This window comes from Lagopus leucura, unplaced genomic scaffold (genome assembly GCF_019238085.1).
Source record: "Lagopus leucura isolate 7727_CA_CO unplaced genomic scaffold, USGS_WTPT01 Super-Scaffold_100157, whole genome shotgun sequence".
NCBI lineage: Eukaryota > Metazoa > Chordata > Aves > Galliformes > Phasianidae > Lagopus > Lagopus leucura.
This window is the reverse complement of record NW_024962334.1, coordinates 16921878-16948134: the sequence shown is the minus strand read 5'-3', so window position 1 is coordinate 16948134 and position 26257 is coordinate 16921878. Positions and strand designations below refer to the sequence as shown.

The 26257-nt window shown below is 35.8% G+C and overlaps 1 protein-coding gene across 6 annotated transcripts in view; it reads right to left on the bottom strand.

Moving 5' to 3' along the window:
• The window catches only part of TBC1D5 (TBC1 domain family member 5), a 294295-nt gene that overhangs the window by 44635 nt on the left and 223403 nt on the right, over positions 1 to 26257 (bottom strand). For 4 of the 6 annotated variants that reach the window (XM_042888801.1, XM_042888804.1, XM_042888803.1 and 1 more), the window contains 4 exons: positions 24681 to 24787; positions 9270 to 9355; positions 4366 to 4613; positions 509 to 571 (listed from right to left, as the gene is read on the bottom strand). In XM_042888801.1, coding sequence (XP_042744735.1) covers positions 509 to 571; positions 4366 to 4613; positions 9270 to 9355; positions 24681 to 24787 — 504 coding nt within the window. The remainder of the gene's footprint in view (positions 1 to 508; positions 572 to 4365; positions 4614 to 9269; positions 9356 to 24680; positions 24788 to 26257) is intronic. The other 2 variants (XM_042888805.1, XM_042888806.1) reach the window with 1 other exon arrangement.

Here is a 26257-nt window from a genome sequence, read left to right as displayed (position 1 = left end):
TTAGTTTTCTTTTTTTTTTTTAGTTTTCTTTCTCTCCCTCTGTCTCTTTTTTTTTTTTTTTTTTTTTTTTAAACAGTAAAATGGGAACAAAGGCTTCCAGCATTTTTAACATTCACTCAAACCACCTCATCACACACATGTGTGGGGCTATTATTTCTCAGCAAGCCCATCCTCTTTGGTTAATGGCATTAATATCAGTGTTTGGCTCAAATTACCGCCTCAAACACAACAACAGGAAAGTGACACAGCTAAAAGAAAAAACTGATAGCCACATTGCCCCCCATGACCAAGTGCGGGATGGACAACAAAATACAAAGCAAGTGCAGATTTGTATGGGGAATGTGAGCCACACACAGAGACGGATGAAGCAGAGCTGCTGTTTTAATTTCTACACAACAGTGCCGCTCGGTGGATGGACAATGGCAGTGAAGGCGGATGGAGACGCCACGGATGGAACATCCCAGGGATCCTACAGGATTCAGCCTGGGATGCTGCTGCAGGTCCGTACCTGGGAGCGCAGAGGGGTTCTGCGCAGGGCCGGGAAGTGCAGCATCGCCACCGGGGGCATCGCCTGCCAAGCAAAGAGACACGTTAGTGTGAGACTCCGGTCTGAGTCGTGGCTTGGCAGCGTCTGATGGGACATTATGGCAAAATCCCACGGGGACATTTGAACAATTGCTGCATTATACACTGCCTGTGCAAAAGCTGATTGGGGAGTATCATATTCATGCTGTCAGAAAAATGTTATCATTACCTAAGGATATGCAATTGTTTTTGTTTTTTTTTCCAAGCGTTTTTTAATGCAGCATCTCATTTCATTTTTATTTATTTATTTACTTAGAATTCTGCTATCAGTACAGACAACTTCTCTTTTTTTTTCCTTCAGAAAAAACAATCATTTTCTAGTTTGTTTGTAATTCTAAAGATGGAGATCATTTCTTTAGGGCAAATCAGGTGACTGTGGAAATTCTACTCATGCTACAACAGAAGTACCAACTCTTAAAAACAAACAGAAAGAGTCTGGAAATCCTTTAAATAGCCAATCACAGTTTTGGCAGAACATCTTCAGATTAGTCCTCTAATGTGTCCTTGTGATAAAGTGACACTCAAATGAAAAGCCTTTTTGGTTTCACAGAGAAAGGACCTGGAAGTAAAACTGTATCATGGTGAGGGAAGAAGTGAAAGACTCTTTTTCTTTCTTTCTTTCTTTCTTTCTTTCTTTTTTTTTTTTTTTTTTTTTTCTGGCAGCACATCACCGTTTGGTAGGCAAAGACTGCACAGTTTCTGAATGCTCAAGAATCTGGTGAAACACTAAAGGCAACAATTCTGCTTTTTTTTCTTCCCAGCTTTTTTCATTATCATTGGTTTTGTCTCTTATGACCACAAACTCAGCTGACAATCCGATGGACTCTAGATTTCAATTTAACCTTTGTGCCTATGAATTCTTTCACTGTGTAGGATCAAAGGAATATTTTAATCCCTTTTGTACTAGCAGGCTGCCTCACAGAAGTAATCAGCAATGACACTCGGCCTTCTGTGCTGAGGACAGACTGAATGGGATTAATATATTATTAGAAGGAACTGATTTTCCAATTAGGTGTCTGGATATTTCATTTAACTGTGATTTGTAATGTTGAAGACTCATCTGGAATTAACAGGCTTGCAATTAGGATACTTTTTGTCTGTCTTGTTTTTTTCCATGTACATTCTCTAAATCATATGCATGTTTTTCTTAAAGAAACTCAACAAGTGCAAAAACTTTGAAATGAGAAACAATTCTTATTGATATAAAACACCCATCCCTTATACTGAGCACAGCACTTATGAATGCATGAGCGACATCCCTCACTGCTGCAGCTTTGTGACAGAAGTGAGTGTTATCAGTGCCAAAGCACAGCTGTAAAAGCTGGGATAGGATTATTTTGCCACCCTTCAAGACATTTTGCCACCGATGACTTCTTCACAATTCAAAGTAGATTAGTCACTGAACTTAATCTCTTCAGATTTCACAGTACTTTATGTATTAATTGAAATTATCAACACTACTTGAACATTTAAAACCTGAAAGGACTAATATAATGAGAAAAAACTGATAATTTCCTCTACTGACTCGATCCCTGTCAGACTACTTTGGTCTTTAGGTTACATTGTCCAACTAAGCATCTATAAGTAGCACATTGACTGGAAGTGCAAATGACTATCAATTTAAATGCAAAATGCTTGCATTTGCCTACCTCAGCTAAATGACTAAGCTCCTGAAGGCTAAGATGAGCTGAAAACATGATGAATGGGAACATGTGAAAGTTAGATACAGTTTGTCTGTAACTTAGGAGCCTCATAGTTACAAACCACATCAACCAGCTTTGAGAAATCCAAAAGCTACAGCACAATTCAGTTTGATAGAAGCCAATGCACAAAGTCAGAAGGTACTTCAGCACAAACAGAAGGAGCAGAATAAGGACTTTTCTGTCCTAATTCCTGTCCCCTGAAGCACTTTGCTTAGAGTCGCTGAGAAGTGCTCTCACCCACTGTGGACCCACTGCCCACAGCACTTTCTTGGGTGCACAGATACCATCATCTTACTTTAAAACTGACTTTTAAGACATGATACAGAAGACACTATGTGCTGTGTGTCGGCACTTGTAGTTGGCTGCCACCATTCCAAATTTCTGTCCAGCTACAGGCAATATACTTGTTGCCTTTAAATTACATATGACATGTTGCAGCAAATATGGATATTCTGTCTATGCAGAAATAAGTGCGCAGTCTGTGCATGACGATCACCAAAGTCTAACTACAATTTTATTCTGATTGTTATATGTAAACTGGCAAGTCAGTTTCTTGACTACTTAGCAAAGTAGCTACTGTATACAAGCATAAACAAGGCCACCCATTATCAACTAGCTCAGTATTAAGATGCAAATGATTCTACTACTATAAGCTGCTTCAAATTTTACTGTTTTTTCATATTAAGCAAGCAAAAGCAAATCACCACCTGATCAATTTTCAACTTAAGTGGTATAAAGTCGGGCACCTGACAACTTTACTGTGGCCTTTTTTTTAAAAAAGCAAACCAAAGAGCCCATCCAGAACTATGGAAACAATTTCTTTCTAGACCTAACTTTCCTTCTTTGATACAAGCAGGGTTTGCATCAAGGATTCAAACAGGAGCATACACAACATTTGTAAATACAAATCAAATGAGGTCACTGCACAGCAGAGAAATTACCACACTTTGGTTTCATATTTGCACAGTGATGGGGACTTTCAAAACCTGTGCTGGAGCAATTTTTAAAATGTTTCTATGATTCTAAGAAAAGCTACAAATCTGCATTTTGCCAAGCTGCTGTAGTAGCCTTTACAAAACTGCTTGCACCTCTCTGCTTTGTGAGGAAAGTTGTACCTCCAAATGCTGTTCTTGCAGTACCTCCTGGGAATGTGATGCATCATGGAAGGACTGACTTTGGATAAAAAGGGTGACATGGGATAGAGAAAGAACATCAGCCTGAGCCATGGAAATGTTATTTTCTTCCTTGTACACTTCCATATCTGGTGAAAAATATGGCGCAATGGTTCAGGGCAATCAGCAACTCAGGCAGCCCTCAAACTTTTAACCATTACTTATTATGATGTACAACTAGAAACAATACACACATAAGTAGAGTGCTACACATTCGTTTCAAAGACCATGCTGTCATAGGCTGTCACAGGCATTTGAAGATGAAAAGCAGAAATATGCCTTGAGCCTAGCAGACTGTAGGAAATATATACCAAAGCTGAGCTCGCTGACTTTGCTGTTCAAATAAAATGTCCTTGAGAAATATAAAAAAAGGCTCCAAAAAGTAGTATTTACCAAACTGAGAACGTGCATGGGGGCATCACAAATTATTAAAAGGCAAATAGATGCTATTGGTCAAGTAGCTTCGGAAATAAGCTCTCCAACTCCTAAAGGGAATAAGATTTTGTTTGTTAAGAATTACTCTGTAATTGATCTAACTTCCTGCACTCATAGTCAGCTAATACTGTTATGCATGGGATTTTTGCCAATAACCTGAAAAAAAATGATATGAAATTAGTCTTGCAGTTAAATTATAGTGCATTTAAAAGACTGGAAAATTAACGTATAAGAAGATGTTTACAATAATACTAGAGTTTGCTGGTATGTCTTAAGTCATTTGTTAATATTTTTAAAGGTTCAAAACTTCCTAGTATTTTCACCTTCTTGTCATTTTATTTAATTCTATGCTACATTGCAAACATCCTGTTTAACAAAATTCTGTCTCTTCTAATCCCTCCAGATACAAACTTATTGCATCAATAAAAGGACTTCTCCTGCTGTAGCACTGCCGCATTTTTTGCTGTTACCTTTGCCCAGCTGGACTGGCATGCTTTCCGACTTCATCATTCTTTGCTGCTGTGCCTGGTGCTGGTGGTACTGGGGGCCATCCGCTGTCCCACGGGTAGGCACTGTTGTTGGAGGGAAGCTACCTGCCCCAGCAGTGGGGCCTGCAGTGCTACCTGAAGCCATGGCCGGAGCTATCAGCTTTCGGCCAAAGTTCAGTAAGCTGTTGGAGACTTTGTTGATGTTCAGTGGGGCAGCCTTAGCACTGGCACTGAAAGGAGAACAAGACAAATGGTTAGATTGCGGTTGGACTTGATGATCTTTAAGGTCTTTTCCAACCAAGCAATTTTCTGATTCTATGATTCTGTGTAGGAATGCACACACAGTTTTCCAAAATGGAGCTAAGGTAATCCAAGTGTTGAGCATCACAAACAGTGTGTTTTACCATGAAACATACACAGGAGTCACAGGGAATACACAGTGAGGGTTTTTTCCAACCAACGGCAGACAAATTCTTTTGGTCATTTCTTCCTGAAAAACACAGGGAAGTTATTCCACTTTCCTTAATTTGGCTTCTTAAATGAAAAAGGATATGAAAAAGTGTCAACAAGCGATCCATGCTCTGAAGTATCAGAAACATTATAAAATTTATTATTAAGACTTTTTCACTTGTTATTCCAAGACTACTATAATATTTATTTCTGTTGGATTAAAATTTCTTAAACGTTTAAAATAACTAAAACTTAATCAATTCTTCAAACAAACAAAACCACCAGACTGCATTTTAGGTTGGCAAAGCTAGCTGAATTTTGCTCCAATGTCACCCTCTGTCCATGCCAGCCATTTCTAGACAAGTGCTTTGTAAAGGGAATCCTGATTGCAAAAGTGGTTTTGGCTGAAGAATGGCTTCAGAATATAACACGTACTGGGTCACGATCCTTATCACTGTTACCTTTTATTTGAAACTACAGTGGATACTTAATTCACTTCAGTTATATGCAACATTAAGAATGAGGAAATTACTAAACCATTTAATCTATCTAAAATAAAGAGGCAAAGCAGCTTCTAATTCCCAGTAGAGGTGTTCACATAACCCAGAGATCAGTAATGCCACCGCTATTCATTCATGCAGTATTTTTCTGTTTTATATTATTAATGCTTGAAATACCCTGTACAGAAATATATCAGTCACAGAGACCTTTCCACTCCTGAAGTTTTATTTTACTAAGCTACACACCGGTGATATAAATAGCTGTTTTTAAAATAGTTGAAGAAATACATTCAATTAAGGACTCTGCAATCATTGTTCTGGGAAAAAAAAGCAGCTCAGAATGTTTTGGGGAAGTTTAATTAAAAACAAATTATAGATAAATTAATATAGGTGATTTGTAACTTGTTCACACACCTGAAAAAGTAATTTTGCTTTTTCTTATCATATCATTTCCCTGTTTGTCTTCATATATATGTATTTTTCAGATACACAATATGATCACACACACACATACTGAACATAACTAGAAAATAGGAACAGCTGCATTCTTTAGACTAAGAATAGATAAAAATTAAAATGAGAGAAAAGAGGAGAAAGTATGCGAGTTCGCAGAATCACGAGATGGGGGCATCCTCTTGTAGACTAGTGATGAAGAAAAAATGTGTTACAGTTTTCAGGAGTGGCAGTGAAACAAAAAGGGGATCAAAGTTTGTCTCCTGTAACTCTTCAACCCTTCCTGGTGCTGCTTCCCAATTTATGGAAGCTGGAACGATTTCTGGCTACTGATTGCAGATGTTTGTGTATGTCCCCGTTTTACTGTTGCTAATATTACAAAAAGACTTACTGTAGTCATCTCAGAGTGACTGATAAATTAAATTAAAAAAGAGTATTTGCAGTTATAAAATGGCCCTGCAGGAATCCCAAATGGTTTCAAAAGCAAACTGAATATTTTTAATGATTTTTAAAAAATGCTATTCTGTTTATTACTACCACTTTTTTTCTCTGATACTACCTAGCAGAATTGGTTATTAATCAGAATATGTAAGATTCAGGTTGAAAAAGACCTCTAAGATCAAGTACAACCATCAACCCCATAACAGCATGCCCACCAAACCATGCCCCTCAGTGTCACATCTGTGTGTTTCCTGAACACCTGCAGGGACGTTCCACCACTTGCATGTAACTAGGCAGGAACGCTTAAAGAAGTGACAATGGATTTTCTAATTCCTTGACATACACGTGGCATCAGAATTGTCAGCACAGGGATTTTTGTTTAATGATTTCTTCATTCCAGAAAGAAAACAGGCTGTAGCTGAGAAGGTGGAAGAAGAAAGATCAAATGTTGCTTTAGCAGATACCCAGCAAATATGAATAGTCTGCAATTAATTGAATTACATCACTGATTTTAGAGGCCATACCAGTAATAACTTTGTTGAGATCTGAACCCTAGCATCAGTATATCTAGCAGTTTTCCCCTTTGGTCTGTTCAAACTGTCTGCCAAATTAAGGAGCTATATATCACTAATTCACCTGAACTATCACCTTAGAAAGAAAATAATGACTTGTACAGTGAGTCCTAGGTTTCTTTTGCCTGCAAGTCTGGAGCATAGACAATCAGTAAAAAGAGAAAAAATGCTGACAGCAAAAAACCTGGTATTTAATAGAAGAAAATCTTTTTCTCTGAGAAGCTACAAAAGCAGCAAAGCCACTGGATGCTTTGAGTTAACTGCATCATTGGAATCCTGATGGTCCACGGATGCATGAGACAAAGCTTTTGTAAACAAGTAAATAGACTATAATAAAATGCTGAGATTATGAAGACTTTAAGGTCTGTCTCCTTGTGTATTTGTGTCCATCAGCTTGTTGCTTTAAAAAAAAAAAAAAAAAAAAATTCCTTAATAAAAAATATGTTTTCCTTCTAAGCTGTTTAACTTGCTGCTTTGACATACATGTAGATAAGAAGGGAGTTTAATAGGATTTCTCAAATAGTTTCAAAGAGATTTCTCAAGATAATGCACTAAACAATAACAATAAACACCAAACATCTTATCTAAGCCATTATGGTCAAAATATAAATTAAAAAAAAATGCTTTCAACAACAGTATGCAATAATGTTTTATGATTGTTTCAAAATTAGAAAGTATAGCCACTGCAGTTCCTAATACCTGCATGTGACTGAGCTCTGATCTGAGACAGCTGCTAAAAGAGCAGCTCAGAACACATACACACGTAAGTGAAAAATGAACAGTGGTGCTGTATGTAGTACTTGTTGAGATGTGGTCTTAACAAAAGTATCCGTAAGTAAAATTCAGTGTGTGATTTCTCTGAATTGCAGCTTCAGAAAATGAACAATAGCAGGGTGTTAGAGCTCTGGAAAAGGTATATAAATCTACAGTGAAGTTCAGGGAAAGAAGAACAATGTATTCTTACTGTTTAAATGTCTGATATATTAACACAAAGGATGATTACAGCCATTAAACATGGATCAATGTCTACATTTTAGCCATCTGAATGTACCAGACGTGCACAACAATTACAAGAAAAATGCTGATTGATTATGTTGTAGAGTTATCAGCAGATGCATTTAAAAGTAAGGCCTCAGTTTAAAAATATGAATATCAAGGAGAGTGAATTCCATCTACAAAGCAAACAATTTTGTTCCATCACAATAAGCATCATTGACCTTGACTATGAATGGTGTATTTTTAAACTAGCAGTGGGAAGATGATTCAATCTCTGCAGTTTTTTGCTAAGACAAAAATGTTTTGTTTTAAGCAAGCCTTATGCAAAGGCATTTCTATCTTCAGAGAGTAGCCATTATGAGTGATGAGAGAAAAAATTTATGAATATGACACATTAAAAGGTCTTATATATGATAAAATAAGCAATACATGCTAGAGAGTTGTAAAGATACTTTAAATATATTACTGAATCTGAGGAATTAAAGATTAAAAAGACCTGGCAGCTTATCTAACCCATTTCTCTGCTCACTGATGAAACATCTCCTAAGGTCAAGTCTTCCCATTTTCTCTTTAGTCCAATCTTGACCAGATTTACCATGTCTGACCTAGTCTAAATAGTTGTGTGTTGAGATAGATTTCTCTGAGTTACTCCCCTATGTGAACTATTCCAAGCAATTTCTCCTGTGCACAATCAGCAGATTTAATGGTCATTTCTTTCCTTAGAATTTAAGTTTCCAACAAGTGTCATTCCAGGTTGGGATTTGTGATTTTATTCCCCCAAAAAATCTTTGAAGTGTTTTCTTTAGATATTTCCAAATCATTAATTTTTCCTTTTTTTTTTTTTTTTTTTTTCTTTTTGTAAAGTCTCGAAACCATTAAAAATTAAAATTTAATTTAATTTATTTAATTAAAAATTAAATAAATGTGATAGAGTGCAATACTTTTTGTCAACCAAGGACAAGGTGTCATCCACCAGCACTGACTCTTTGGCCATCACGCTGGGTACCACTAGACTATTCATCAACAGACAGAATTGTATTGATAGAAGCCATTTCTGAAAAAAAAGTGAGGAAGGGATGCTGCAAAAGGGTTCAGTAAAAATTAATTCAAGCTGAATTTACATTTAGTTAACTCATATAGCTTCTGTTATATTGATACTACAGATTGGAATTAGATGCGCTGTTGGAAGTAGCTCAGCTACAGAATTCATGTTGGCTGAATGCTTTACCCCCTGCTTTTAGTAAAATGTGCCACTGTGTAACTTAGCCTTAAAACAAAAAGCCAGTGAGCTGACCAATTATCATGTAACCTTAATTTTTCTTAAAAGAAAGGGAAAGATACAAAATAAATGTCATGAACTAAACACACAATTTTAGCACTGCTTATGTAACTCTCATTTGGGATGAGTGACTTACGAAACATTTTATTTATGTAAGATATTAGTTCAGTGAAAACATCTTCAGAAATAGCTTACCGAGTTTTATTCATCAAGTCTGCTCCACGCGCTTTGTAATAATCTAAATTTTGTTGGAACTGGTGAGTCACTGGTCTTGGATTTTTCTAAAAAAAAATTAAAAAAAAAATAGCATTATGTATCCTTCAAAGAAAGCATACTGTAACGGATCTTTTTTTTTTTTTTTTCTGAAAGATTTAAAGTCGAGACAAGAAATTTGTTTATTAAAGATTACAAATTTAAAGCATAATTTATTTTCTCAAGATCTTGTTTTCTAAGGGCAGTAATGGTAGTTACATAAAATGCAGCCTTAAAATCCTTAGCATAAATCCTTAGAATAATACCTAATGTTAGTGGCAAGCCCTCTCCTCACTAACAGAAATCAGTTTCACATGAGGAAGGCACTGCTGGTTGCTGTGATAGCACTTCTAAGTAAAGCAGAAGTACTGTCGGGCAAAGTTCAGACACAGGTGTAATTTATTCCTTCATCTCAGGTGCAGAATGCTACCATCTCCAGGCTAAAATGACGTGATTTTAAAGAAAATGATAACAGTAAGGACAAAGCAGCGCTTACATATTGCAATAACTGCATACAAGTGCAAATCTGGGTTAAGCGAAGAAGCAAGACTGGCCGAGCGCTGCCACTAGATGGCACACGGAGACTTTCTAAATTTCTCCCTGCTCAAAACTGAGGCCACAAAGAAAGCACAGTTCTCCTGTAACAACATTTTGTAATTGATACTGAAAGCAGAAGCTATTCAAAAGTGTCTGTCACAATAAAACTGGAGCCCACTGCCTCCAGTACTTGTGAAAACACCTCTGGAGATGGTATTTCGATGACTACGTGAAGAGGCGTGAATGCAGTATGTGCATAAAGAGTTCTGACTGAACTAGTGCAACCTGAAGGATGTTATTTGGAAGTTATTATTTTAATGGAAATATTTTAAAGTAAAAATTACATGCATATGGTTCAACCCAAAACCAGCAGAGACTTACAGAGTCCCTGCATACGCAAGCATGAATTAGAGGAGAAATTCACTGCAATGATCAAATATACTGCCTTAAACACATGTAAACACTTTCTGATTATTTGCTTCAAAGATTTGATCATCCATAGGCTGTTGCCTTACATTCTGATCTGCCTTCTTAACTCTTGTTAATAGTAAATATAGTTTTAATGAACTATGCAATGACCTGTCTGAAATAGTTGTTCACAGTTGAAAGCACATTACATTCTTCATGGAGTTATTCACACACTGTGTCCTAAATCTCCTAATTTCATTTTATGCTGTAGTATCCATCTCCCTCCTTTCCCCATGGAACTCCAGATAAACTTCTTTCCTCAAAAGCCTTCTTATTTTCGGAAGAGGTATAGTTGCATTTTAAAGACCAAACTACTGCATGTGCACAACAGGAGACAGGAGTATGTAAAGAGGTGGTAGGTATCAAAGGCCAAGGTAATTTCTGGGGTCAAACTTAAAGCTGGGAATTTCCAGATTCCTTCAAGTAGCCAGACTTAATCTTGTATGACAGGTCTCGTTTCCTTTATTTGGAAACACATTAAACAATTTAAAAATATATCCTGTTTGTAATGTTCAAAACGAAACAAAACTAAAAGCTATTAGGCAAGCATTAAAAACATTCTCATCTATTCTACCACCCACATTGTAATGGGTGCTGTACATTTTTCTTCCCTTGATATAAAAACAATATTTGCATAACTCTACCCATTCATATGGCTTGTAAGTCAGTCCTCATCAACTGACAGCAATAACAATGAATCAGCTTTAGTTACTATTGCTCTACTTTGGTAATTCAATGCATTTCTATGATAATCAAATCCAAACTGACGTGAGGAGGATAACTGATGGTTCTGTGACTACTCTGCAAGCAATCAGTGTAACTTTTCTCCTGTGAATTAAATAACTTTCCTTCATGTGACTTGATGCCCATTTCCACAAGGTGCATGAACACAAGATCAATAGAATAGTTAGTACTTCTAATTCCAAGGGAAGTAACTCAATATTTATTCTAAACTTGGCAAAACTGGTGGAATTTGCTATCTGCCACCCCACAAACAAACAAACAAATAAACAGAAAACTGTTCAAAAGAGGAAAAGATCATATGAACAGTTTCTTGAAACATATTTATGCAGAAATGATGAGTAATTCAAGACACGAAAGGCTGATCTACTATCTAAGCATTTAAAGACATTAATAGGAATAATGAGCTAACTCGAATATATGAATGAGGCTCAAGCATTACTTTCACAAGGGACTATTTAAATTCCTATGAGGTTTAAAGATTTCAAAGGAAGAGGCAGTTTAAATTACTATTACATGCAGTGAAAAAAATGCCTTAAAAAAAAAAAAACGATACTGGAAAAACATTAGAAATGCAAGGCAGTGAATACCAAGCTGCTGCTGAAAACCATTTTGTAACACAGTGAAGTTATCCATATAGGAAAGTACAGTATTAAAAACAAATCAACACAAATATCTGACATACATGTTAGCAGATCAGTATCTGCTCAGTACTACCACAGAAATGTTAAAAGTTCTGAAAATAGCACCTTAGGGAGCAAAAAAATATGACTTTATGAGGTTTATGATATTTATATTATTATATTATTGCATTACTATATATTATTAATAATATAAATTAGTATATATTATGTTATTATTGTTATTAACCTTTAAATTGTATATTTTAATCAAGTCATTAGGTTAAATATAAGAAACAAAAACCTGCAGTTACATCTCTTCCTTATGAATTTTCCATTAATTCCCATCTAAACATGCAGTTTCAGCTACCCTCTACATTACATACCATATATTAGAAAAGAAGATTAAACAAATTTATTTACTGCAAAACATAGCTTTGTTGTCTAAAATATTCACAGAAACTGCATCCTTTTCCTTACATACTGCAATTTAGAATGATACTATTTATATTTTTAATTACTTAGGCTAGTAAACTTTTCCTTTTTATTCCCCAATTTATGTAATTATTTTGACAAATTCCTCAGTTGAAATATTTTTCCTTAAGAGGAAAGTCTTGTTTAAATGACAGTGAAATCAACCCTTCGTATTACTAAATTGTTGAAATCTCCTAATAAATTGCATAAGGGCATTAAACAGATTAACACATTCAGTTTTTTTTTTCCTTTTTAAGGGAAACAGTGCAGAAATACTAGAGAAAAGCTGCCTGTGCCAGTACTACAAATCCCTCTTCCCACACCCATCTTTGGTAGCAGTCTGCTGGCTTTATAATTCTTCTGTTCTTACATTTCTACCTAAAGTAAGCTTAAAGTGGTGGAAACAGCCACATTCATACTTTTAGAGGAATCACACACTAAATACAGATACAGAAGCGCATGTAGGCACAAGTGCAGTTTTGGACTTCAAAGTTTTCAAAACAACATACATGTACAGTTTTTTTGTATGTCTTTTAAGCATGTATTAGCCACAGCTCCAATTGAAAAGATATCTAAGTATGTTTCAGGTATTTTAGGTACACCGGACTCCATCCTAATATTAGAATACAGAGCCTTATTTACAGGTTGCAAATGTACTTCTCCAAACACACATAAAGCTAGTGGGGAGTTGCTGGGGACCTTCTGCATTGCTTTATGGGAGAAGGGCTGGAGTTCACCCATACCCATACCCATACCCATACCCATACCCATACCCATACCCATACCCATACCCATACCCATACCCATACCCATACCCATACCCATACCCACTCTTCTCCCAGGTGAAGGAGCTGAGGACAGGGTCAGAATCCCATGGAATGCAGTAGGAATTCCTTAAACTCGCAGAAACTGCTGAAAAACTCTCAAAACTCCCATCTGTGAGGGGCTGTGCTTTGTACACTTAAAATCTCCAGTATTGCCCCTTCCATTATGGGCCTCCGGGGACATAGTGCATAAGATTGTCCACAGAGCTGTGCGAAACCATTCATGGGCACATTGCTCTTGCAGTGCATTGGGGAAACCACGCTATGCTGTAACGTAACGTTTAACCATTTGAATACGCGTTATTTGCAGAAGCTTCCATGCAGGTGCCAGCGGAGGATTGTATTCAACATTATTTTCTTTGTCTAGGTGTTTTCTTTTCACTCTTTCTTGCATATTAACAGAAAAAAAAAAAATCTAATCTAATTCTGCACAAAATCGGAAGGCCCGGAATAAGAGAGACAACAATGAAAAAAGATTTTCAATATGTCTGATGAAAAATGAGGCTTATTTCAGTTGAACATGCTATTGCCTCAATGCCCAGGGAAAAGCACTTGTCATTAGAGAAATGAATTGCTCAGCTGTTTATAAGCAGAAAGCTCTGGGGGAATTTCCCGGGGCCCAAAACACAGAGCATCGCAGGGTTACACAAACATATGTTGCAGGTGTTTTAGGGTAGACAGGTGGGAAAACCTCAACTACTGAAAAATACTCCACTTAATAGATTGTATCTGAAACCAGATAACCTAAATGTAACAGAGGAAAAAACAAACAGAACAGCAATGTTGAATTACACATCCGCACAGCAATAGTCTCGCTGAAATAATTATCTCACCAGAGCCAAACGGGACTTTTCTTTCTTTTTTTTTTTTTTTAAGCAGTTTCTCTCAGTATATTAAACAAATGCTTACACATCTTTTCTTTTTTTTTTCTTCTAAATGAATAATATTTTAAGCCTAGAACAAAGAACAAACTGAACTAAACATACACAAAAAAGAGAAAGATCAAATGTTGCCTTTTTTATTTAAAATATATTTTTAAGGAGACACTTTGTTCCTTTTTCTCTTCTTTACTTATAGTAGAATATTATTTTTTTTATAATCCTCACACGGGCTAAATATTTCTGTATTAAAATTATTTTTTTCCCCTTTCATTTGTTTCTAATTGAATTTGGAGGAACACCTGACCCTACATTCAGTAACGATGAAGGGGTCTGCAAAGCTATACCTTTTCCACTTACATCACCTGTACTTGTTTCTTAAATAAAAGAGACAAAAAGAAGGGAAAAATTGGTCAGAGAACAGAGGTAGAATGCAGCAACTTAGACATGGATAAGCATCTTTGCATTTTGTTCAGCTCTGCAGCAGTTTTTCACTGATAATTCACTGATAATTAATATGAACTGCATACTAATGATTACCTAATAGCCTAGCTGCAGTGAGAATTTAACTTTTCCTCTTTTTATTTGTTTGTCAGTTATCCAAGAATCTGACTCCACTCGAAGACTTGACTTACAGGGTATAAGCAATAGCTTCACATTACATAAACAGGGCAAAATATTTCGTATACTAACCGTAAAGCCATCCCAAACTCTAGAGCACCCAAAGCATATGCCACTCCCAAAACAAAACTCTCATCTTTCTCCTCCTAGCTATTCATTCTCTGGAATGAACAATTTGTTGAAGCACAAAAGGTACTCCATCACTCACCTACAAACCACAGAGTTAAGTACTTACTAGAAAGAACCAAACAACTGAGGCATTAGAGGACATAATGTGCCAATTTTAAAGTGGTTCAATGCCAATGGTTAAATATTATCCAAGACATAGGCTGACAGTCTGCATCTATCAGCCCTAGATATGATAGTAGAACAGCATGGAAAATATCAGGCACAGAAATAATAAAGAACTTTCTCTAATCACAGGAGTCAGGAGATCTGTACACTAATACTGACTTTGGCACAGAAACACCATAATTCTCAAACTGGGAATAATACTTCCTGTTTACATTTTTCAGAAAGATGCTGTGGGTCTCAGTCGCAGAACTTGTTATTTACAATGCAATAACAGCATGAAGAATTATCATATTTAATTGCTTATGAAGAAAAATTAGGGAGAAATTTCTGAAATAAGAAAAAATCGCAGAAAGAACTGAGAAGGAAAAAATTCTGCTAATTGAGTCAAGGCAGGAAGAAACCCCCGAACTCTGATCAATCTGAAATAAATTATCTCCAGTTTTGTTCCGTGACAGCCCTTCATCCCCCTGGCAACTAGAAAATTCAAATACCAGGATGATATTTTAAATACTGTGCATTATGGTCTGTTTTTAACATCACGTACACATGCTTTCTCTCACATGGGCATTCTATGACAAGAGATATAGAAATGAAGAAATGACAAGTGAGATTTAAAAATACTTCAGTGACTTGACTGAAAGAAATTTCTAGTTGCCTGTTTAAGATCCTTGTCCTAACTCACTTAAAAGCCTGTTTTTTTTTTTTTTTTTTTTTTTCCATTTATCATTTTACGCCGTATTGCATTTGGTAGACCAAATCAATCCATATCAGCTTTTATTGATATTCCATACAAAAAGACTCCAACTTGCCAATGCTCAAGTTCATAACCTGCGTAAAATCCCTGTCTTGCATAAACAGAATCACTTAAGTACCTTTTAAATCTGCCTCTTAATCATCATCTACTTTTCAACCGAACCCTAGGTTTTAAGAAATAAATTAACTAAATAGTGAGATATAAATCTGACAGCGCTCAGCCCTACCCCATGACAGATTTACACACTGGCATCTTGCAGCCCCGTGTGGTTAGAACAAGAGTTTTACAGCTGTGGAGGAAAGATCCAGGCTTTTCAAGAGAACACACAGCGAGCCTTGCTTTAAACCCTGGAATGTTCCAAATTATGATATTTAAAATATGACATCTTTATGTACAGAAAAGCTACCATATTATGGTTTTATTGGCACTCGTTTTGGACAACCTGCGTAACTCACTGATGGTTTTGTGAGGAATGCAGTTATCCTAGGCTTATACCGATAAAACCCTTGTTAACCACACTTTCAGTATTATGTCTTCCAAACACATGCTTGTACACAAATCTCACACACCTGGAAAAAAAAAAAAAAAAAAAAAAAAAAAAAAAAAAAAAAGTTTCTTTGGTTACGTCTGCCACATGGAAAAGAAACTGAATAATTTATGTTCTATGCATAATATGCCAAGTAAAGCACTTGAAACCAGTCCCTAGGGAGTGAAGAAGGCTTTTTCAAAGAGCCTCATGCACACAACACCATAGAAGGAATACAACATTGGTGTCCTTTCCTCTAAAACAGAAGGGACTTGCTAAGTTCCTGGTGCTGTGGGATAAGCAATTTGTTTCATTTTGTGATTCCAGCAATGAGGGGGCACGGGAGAGCCATTTTTACCACTCTGCTTCCTAAGAAAGACCAAGAAACTTACCCTAATTCTCTAAATCTAATTTTCCATAAAAACTGTTGGCGAAGGAGAGTCTACACCATTTGCACTTCTATCTTGAAAATATTTTGTTCTTTTAGAAGCGTTTTACAATACAAACAGATTCAATCAAATAACTTTTGTATAGGACAATTAATAACATAAGCTGTGTCAATACACCATCAATATATCCATACTTATATCAGAAGAGATTGAACTTAAATTCCATCCTACTTGACTAGATATGACTCAGTAGCTAATCTTCCATAGATTATTGGAAGATTATGAATCTATTTTTATATAACTCACAGTTTGTGTTTTGCAATTTTAGTCAAAGAAACAAATTATGATACAGAGAACTTTTGATTAGGTAGAGTCAGAGTGCTTTAAGTGCTTCCTTTTGACAAACTACCTTGCAAACTAGAAGTGATTAATTGAATTGTCAGTTTGCACACAAGAACCATAATCACCTCTCTCTAACACTGTTAAATACATTTTAATGTGGTAATTTTATAGATATATCATTACTCTTTAGGAGAGGGTCAGTAGCTTCATACGACTTTTTAAACAGAAGCAAACCAATCATCTGAAAGAAGCAGCCCCAAGAAATTCACGTGCAGTAAGTTTTATTGGTAACAAGAGTAATTAAGAGCTTAAAACGCTTCTATTCCTTACTTTAACATAAAATATAATCGGAATTGCTTTTACTTTGCTACTAAGAGTATTGCTTTGCTCAAAGAGAAGGAACTATTTGAAGTTTCAGCTTCCAAATAGAACTTTCTCTTCCAACCTGTCTTTTGAAAAGATTTTTATACTACATGACTGAGCTTATGAATTCCCAGTGAATATTAACAGGAACACTTATCAACACAGAAGAACAATTCCTTTCCCATTTCCAAATTTTTCCTCCGTCAGCCCTCTGGATGAACATGATGTTGCCGCAGCTCTTGCTTTCTGTTGCTAATAGAGAAGACTCCTTCATAAAAGAGCTATTTACGAAATCTGAAAAGAAGGTTAAAAAATACACTTTTTTCCCCCTCACGTTTGCAACTCTTGGTCGTGCTGACTGACCAGCAACTGCCATGACTATTTATATAATAATGGCTGTTACTTGCTATTCTATACAGCATGATCATGTATTTGCTTGAATTCCAGTCAATGGCAGAAACAGTAGTTTCTGACCCACCTTTTGGTGTCTCCTGTGAAAGATTATACACTTCCTATGGGCACAGAAATTGCCAAGCATACCACCATCAACCTCACTGTCCTCCAGACCAGCAGCTTGCATCAGCAGTGAAAACAACTACATGAACATGTCCTCCTTGCTGAATATCTTTTCATTTTCAGAAGTAGATTGCAGTGGTGTTCACCTGGCCCTATGTATAGCTGGGATGAGTGCTTTATTTCTGCATCATCTTATCTGTAACACAGCTCAACTACGAGACATGTCACTGTAACGAAACTTAGCTTTATCTTGCATTATTTCCCTCAATTTTTTCCATACATTTAAGAGCAATGGTTGTTTAACTTGAATTAATATAATACTTGTGCGTTCTTATCTACATAACTGGCCTCTATATGCAACACTAACAAGAGAGTGATGCTTTAACCAGCAATGTCTTTGGCAATTGAAAATACCAGCTTTCTCCTTAGAGTGATGACTACTATGTTATGTATGAAATTGAAGAACAAGGAAGACTTTGAAGGATTTCTCATGCACAAATGACTAATGAACTACTTACTTTCCAGGAATTTTTTTCTGAAAGCATTACTTATGACACACATGATACTTTGAAGATAGTGACTATTTCATAGTGGGTTGATTAAATGGTTAACTTTTTTGGAGAGATTGGAATATAGAGAGATTGCAGTTGGATTGTTGCCCTAAGAAGGGCAACAAAGCTGGTAAGTGGTCTGGAACACAAATTTTATGGGGAGAGGCTGAAGGAACTGGGATTGTTCAGTCTGGAGGAGACTCACGAAAGACTTTATTGCTCTCTACAACTCCCTGAAAGGAGGTTGGAAGGAGTACTCACAAGTTGTGTCACGGGATGTTGAAGTTGGATATTAGGAAAAAATTATTATCTGAAAGAGCAGTGAGTTACTGCAATAGGCTGCCCAGGGAAGTGGTGGAGACACAGCCCCTGGGGGTGTTCAAGGAAAGGGTAGACGTAGTACTTAGAGACATAGTTTAGTGGGCAATATTGAGATAGGTGAACAGTCTGCCTAGATGATCACAGGGGTCTTTCCCAACCCTAATGATTCTATGACTCTATGAATTAACATTGAGACAGATGAAAAAGTTACTGTACTATGAGTACTGAACACAAAAGATTTTTTTTGTATTTTGAAAAACATAGGTACAATGGGAACAGGTTTTCAAACAACTGTACAAAAACAAAGAGGATTTTTAATCCACGGTAAACTATTTTTATGTGGTACTATAGCAACAGTTATACCAAGTAATTTATCATTAAACTCATAGCTGCTTGTTATATTTTATTCTCTTAATGAAACACAATAACTTTTCAAATGGAAAGCAAAACTTTCTGAATTCAAGAGCAGAAAGAATAAGTTAATAAATATATAAAATATATGCAGTACTGAAGTTGTATAGGCCTTCATTAGAAAGCCTACCATGCAGTTAAAGAAAAAATATTCATTTATTCAAAAGGAAGTGTTTAAATTATATTTAACCTTGTAGCTGCAAATTGGGAAATAAGACCATCAGAATACTTAGGTTCACCACAAGGAACATAATGTGGTTGTAAAACCAGATCCTGACACATTTTCATTAAGATCTATCTATTAAACATCCAAGACTTTAATCTTTCAGACATTAAGGGAAACAGAAGTTCACTGTGTAATGCCACTGAATCACTAAAAGAAAATGCATTTGTCTGTTTCTCCTAATTCTCTCCTCCAAAATGAAAAGACACGTATTAAACTGTACTGCAACACATCATTTCCTTTACCAGTCACAGTCCCTGTGAAAGTGACTCTCATTAAAAGCACAGCTGACCTTACTCATATCAGCACCTCACATTACTTTGAGATACTCATCATCCCAGGCTGACTCAACCTCCTCAAACTCCTGATGTATTGTTGTGAATCTCCTGAAAAATAAGTCACGTTCTTTATGATAGGAAAAAAAAAAAAAAAAAAGAAAAAAAAAGAAAAAAAAAGAAAAAGGGAAAATAAATCATTTGTTCAGCCCTCCTTTCTTCTTTTGGTACTCTGACAAAATGGACTAACCACCCCATCGAGTACCTTTCTGAGTTGGTAGGAATTAATGAGCTGCTAATGTCCAAAACCTGCCAGATTCTAACTTCTGATTGGCTGAAATCTGGTCATTAAAGAGAGGTAATTAATGCCAGATTGCATAGACAATGCTAACAAACAAACAAAACAACCTCAAACCTGTTTTTCTCCTGCCACAAACAGCGAAACAAACAACACTGACATAACGGCAGCTTTCAAAGGCCAGTTGCAGCTCTGCAGCAGCACCTCAGTTAATGAGTGTATAGAAAAGGATCCATCTGAAGAAGAAAGTGAAACTCAACAGCCTTTCAGGCACATGAAACTAGCTTGGAGAAAACTCTGAGACGGTGGCAGCTACTTAAAAAGAAAATTCAGCTGAAAATTCATGCACAAAGAAAGAGTTCAGTTCAAAATTTCAGTAATATGTTTCCCCTTGTCATTTACTGCTCAGATTTTGAAGTGTTAAAAACTGGAATGTAAATTTCTCTGACTGATCATTATAGAATGATCATAACCATAAATTGTTGCTTAAGTTTTCTGTCAGTCCCTGTAACTTCAGTCATGATGAGGTAATACAACTTATTTTAAATGTCGTGGATTTACTTAGAATTTAATAGTCTGTAAAACTTCTGTCACCATTTTCAATGTCAGCAAATACCTCAAAATACAGTGTTGAAAAAATAGCAGCAGCAGTAATAATAATATTATTAGCATAAGTAACAATTTCCACTGACCAAATACAGCCCCTTTCTTTCTCTCTTTTTAAAATCAATGGCTTATGATAAGCAGTGTCTCCATTGAATAAAACTCCTAACAAGGTTGTTTGACAGTGTAATTCACTATGTTAAAATATCTGAAAGCAAACATATTTGACAAAATACTAAGAATACAGTACACTTTCAGACAAAGGATGGTTGTCAGGCTCTTAGTATGTAATGTGAAATGGAAATATTCTGCGTTGTGCTTTAGATTTGTAATAAGTCATTGTGATAAGGTTAACGCTTCAACACAGAACAACATAGAAATAAGCACACCCAAAGATGAAAATTACTTTGCTTATGTTGCTGTATTAGAATTTTATTTGCTAAAGGGTGAAAACAGATTTGCAAAATTCACAGTTAACTTAAAACAATAGTTTTAAACCTTTTATTCCTAGCCCTGGCTGCCTTCAGGAAGGAAAGAACATCTGGTTATTTAAGGAACACAATATGTTCACATTTTCTATGACTTTTGTTTCTAATTGGGTTTTTTAATTTTTTTTATTTGAACAACTTTAGTTAGAACTATGTTTTTTAATCACTTTATATTTTTCTGCTGCCCTATCTCTGTATATCTACTTCTTAATTTTGCAGATTTTGCTTTGAAAATTAACAGTACTCAATGGTTTAGATATGTGGAAAAAAATTGAAAATATATAATGGAATATTAAATACAGAGATATACACCTTCAGAAAAAAACCTAGCTTTATTTTCTCATTTCACATAAGCATACTTACAAAACTCCATTCCTTCATGAGGAGCTCAACTTCAAGATTTGAAAGGACTGTAATTTCACAGAACTAACTTTCATATAAATAATTGAGGTAATGACCTGTTCAATGAGTAGAGATGTGAAACAAACACTCTGCTAAGCAGGTTAACAATATCACCCTATCTGAAGACAACAATTCTGATTTGAGATTTTCATTAATTGAGATTAAATTCAATTGTTGTACACTGACCCATACTCAAAGCTATAAAATCAGTCTTTCAGCCCACCTATCAGAGACAGGTGTGTTTACTTGGTTCCAGCTATTATATAACTCTGGATTTCCTTTCAATGGTACTGGAATAGATTGGGGATGTAGAACTGGGAATGTCCTCCTAGCCCAACTGCCAACCAGGGTCCACTAAGTCAAAAGCAGAGCTGCTGTAAGGGCAAGTACAAAACATTTCATACTACAGTTATTACTGGATTTTGCTAAGATTTCTGGTGAAGTTTGATTCCACAGAAGGTCAGGAAATGTTATTTGTTCATCTGTAAGAAAAAAAATGGTCTCATTTTCTTCTGATAATTAGGTTTTCTCCTAGCGAGGTCTGCACTGCAATGTAGCAAACAAAAAATGCTGGGTCCATCAAGCCACAGTTTACCTTTCCTGATAATCTACAAGGCAAATAAGTAAGATGAAGTTATTGGTTATGACAGATGAAGAAAACAGAAGCAGAAATAACAGACTGTATCAGAGGAGCAATTTCTGATTATCTCCAGAATCAGAAGCTATGGACAGGAATGCCACATGAAGAAGTCCACATGAACTACTTCACAACCTATGAGAGACCTACTTCTCAAAAAAACCTCTCAGTTTTATGTTCGTGCCATCACCCAAAGATAACATTTACTAACAAACCTTTAAAAGGCAGATTGCTATTTACACCTATCCATGATTTCTCTACTGCATTTCCTGCCTAGCCGCGAATCCAAGCTCCAAGGCGCAGAGAGCAAACTTGCCTCAGATATTTGGAATGACACTTAACATACTTGTTATGTTCAACAAATAATGAAATAAGCCACTGGACTATGCAACAATATCCCACTTCACACATTAAAAATCAAGCAAAATCCTGGAAGATATACAATACAGAACAATTCAGTTCTGGCTCAAAAGATGGAAATTGCACCAAACTAAATGTAATTTCCCATTAGAAGCTAGAAGTGGTTGATGGAGAAATGCGCAGGAAAACATCAAAGGAGGAAGAAAAATCATTAAGCAATGAATTTGCTAATCATCGCTTACAAGTTACACTACTGACTAAAATCTCCTTGTCTTTTTTTGCAATCTCCTTTTATCTGCTCAGGGAATAAAGGCAAACTGAATTATCTTTATGCGGAAAACAAAAAAAAGGTATTCTAATTTTCCCACTTACACCGGTACATAATCTGTGTACTGATTTTTAACTCCTGCAGCACCCATGATGTCTTGTTGAGTCTTCCCTTTCATTCTCACTAATGAAAAATTTTGACAGACTGGGAAAATTTATAAGTAGTTCTTGGACCACACAGAATAACAAGCCACAGTAGACAACTCCCATTTCAGAAATATGTTGGGTTAAACCAGTTTATGCTTAGAGACACATAAGTGAAACTTTAAATTACATCTCGAGAAAGATTTAAAAAAAAAAACACAGGTACTTGTTACTGCATTGGAAATATACTTCCCTCTCTGACCAGAAGGTAATTTTTCATTTAGAGAAATCCTTTTGAATAGAAAACCTTCCTTCCTTATTAAAGGAAGTCCAAACTTGTTAATATAGTCTCAACCCAAAAACCCAATGTTAAATGAGAAGCAGCTATGAATTCCTTTGGGCTCTCTATTCTGCGGAAATCCTAGCTTTCTAATCTTTAGAGTATTTCCCAAACAGCTAAGTAGAGCTCAGAAAGGAGGAACATTTGCACAAAAGAGTGTTAACGGCTTATTCACCTGACTGAAGGGAGAACTATCTGAAAGACACAATAAGGTCCTACACCCATCATTTCTCTGAAAGTGATTTTAGGCACATCTGAGAAAGTGAATTATTAGGATGCCAAGGCCTTATGAGCCTGACAATTTCACTCTGCTTCAGACAAGAGAGTGAGAAGCAGAACAGTGATCAAACTTCTTTCATAGGATACTGGAGGCTTACTTTGGTCCATTTTGCTGGTTGTACAGCTTGTATACTGCCTAGGATACTTTGGAAGACAGTTGAATAATTAGTAATTTTTCTTCCTTTTAACATATTCCTTTGCTAAACAGCAGATTACGTACGGATTGAGCACAATATCTCAGCACAATTTCCCTCCCTCTATGTCTTTCCTCTAAAAAATAGTTCTATCTTGTTTTGCTCATGAAGTACTTAAATAAAGGCTGGCAGTTTGATTTCACAGACTGCTGCCTAAATCTTAAGAAAAATTCTTGAGATCTAACATTAAAAACTTTCTTACACACTTAAAAGATTATATATTTCTCGTCACGAAAGAAATCTTTGTGCCCGAGAGGAATGAAGAAAACAGCTGTAAAGAAAGCAGCTGTAAAGAAAGCTGATTTCTGCAAAAAACTGATACAGAAACAAAGAGACAATTTTTTTCTTAATCCACAAAAGTGTAAACATTGGTATTGAATGAAATTTTGCAGAAAACAGTCAGAGTGCAGAAGTGCTGAATTTTTCACTTTCAAAGGTGACTTGAATCAGGAGATGAGGGGAATCAAACTTTACACTGGCAGCTTACTAATGGGACGTGCTCAAAGACAGTTCAAAACCAGTAGCACAAATTCTGCTGTCTGCCAAAAATCTGAATATTGAAAAGAATATCAAGTGCGACTTTGCCTCACACACTTTATCTACTATATTGTGGATACTGAACATGTATAATAACCACATACATATGCATGCCCTTCTAAATCAGCAAATAGTTAATCAATTTTGTAATATAGTTGAGTGTATCACAAACTTTAAATTTATAAATTTATATTTTTTATTTCTGTGAATCTTTTCAGGTTGTTAACAATAGATACTCATTTTTAATTGAAAGTCATCACACAACATATTATATATTGTACGTGGGCAGTGTTTTAAGGATTAACAGTGATTCATCTGTAGACATCTCAAGAAAAAGTTTTTAGTTACTAGGGTTAATATATAAAATACCTGTTTCCCTCAAAAGTGTACTCTGTGATGAAATACGTCTGTGCAGAATACCAAGCAAAGGAGCATAAACACCTGCACTTACCTGAGCTCTTGTAGAAGTTTAGTGCATTAATAGGATGGAATTATTTTAAGGGTAAAGAAACTTTATTTTATTCTTGTTTATCAGCCTCCTTCTTCAGCTTGTCAAGGAAAAAGAAACTTGAAACTATAGTCTACCCATCAAAATATAAATTGTTATTAATGTCATAGCATTCAGAACATTCTATTAAAGAGATTCATTTCCCATGTTTACAGATCCAGCCTCTCACCTTTGGATCTCGAAGGAAAAGTGCTCTTAGGATAAGGGAGTGAACGTCTCCAATAGGAGGATAATGCATCAGAAGTCCCAAACAGGTCTGGTAATTACTTGATATCACTACAATGAAAGTGAAAAAAGCAAAATATTATTATGTTATTCCCTGCAAATTTATGACAGTTCAAATGTAGCTGCCTTTTCCCTCACGAAGACTCTCCAAATTCAAGCAGAGCTCAGACTAAAAGTTGATACTGTATTACCACGCCCTTTGACTTACACTTGATCCAATATCATTAGGGTAAAAAAAAATGGCATTATCGTTAAATCTACCATTGACTGTATTTCATAGACCTTTATATTAGGATTCACTTCCAGATTTAGGTGCCTAAATTTAGACACTTCTTTGTAAGGTGTGAATGGAAACTCAGCCAGAGCCAGTGGAGGTGGGGGAAATACTGTCAGTGGAGGTACAAAACCAAAAGTGGACACTGGCTTTTCAACCACTCACTTGCGGATGTTATATCCAGAGGTGTTAATATGTGAGGTCCTGCTTATATGGTAACTTTTCCCCGTTCTGATAATTCTTTGCTGAAATATATGTTATCGTATTCTTATGCACATAGACAGATATACGCACTCACACATGTAATCGCACATTCATATGCAAATATAAACTGAGGTAAACAACTCCCTGTTTTCTAGTAAATCAAAAAACTTTTTATGTAATGTTAAGTACAAAGGTAAAAGGTTAGATTTGCATTTCAGAAATACTTAGAATGAAAATACACTGTTAACATTAAGAAGAATTTTTTACTTATTTGGAAATTTTTAGGAAGTTGATTTTATACGAAGCTAAGTATATTCTATACAGTTCTTTGCTTGTCACTGTCATCTTCTGTTTCTTTCTTTCTTTTTTCTTTTTTTTTTTTTTTCCAAATCAATCTCATTATGAGTGCAATTATTAAAGACATCTTTTCAGGCAGGTCTGTGTAAACTACTTCATTTCTTTTGCACCATCTAAATCCAGGCAATCCATCTGCCACAGCTGTCAAAGCAATGCCTGTTACTGGTGCTTGCACTGTGCAATATAAAGACAGACTCAAACGCTAATAATTATAATGAAATTTTTAACAGACTACTATTCTGAGAACTTTAGTTGTAACAAGAAATACTTCTAATCAGGCTTCCACACCAGAAAAGATCCTGCAAACATAGACTTATTTTGAATCAATAAAAGGCAAAATAAATGATTGTTCTGTGGACAGAGAGATTTAAATGCTTTACATTTTTTTCTTTCATGTGAATAAGCCTCATATCCTCCCATACCTTTCCTCCCTCAACAAGAGGATTACAGGGAAAAGATGCAGGACTGGGCAAAATGAATAATTATAATCTGTGTAGGGAACCACTTTATCATCTTCATTTCCGTTGCTGATCCGACAGCTTGTAATTTCATACATCTGCTTTCATTTGTAAAGCACTCACTTATCCTACTCATTCTTTATCTGTTCTGCCTGTTCTTTTCCTATCCTTTGTTTTTCTTGTTCATATTCAGGTACCTGTTTTTTTTCTTCTTGAAGTCACAGAGTG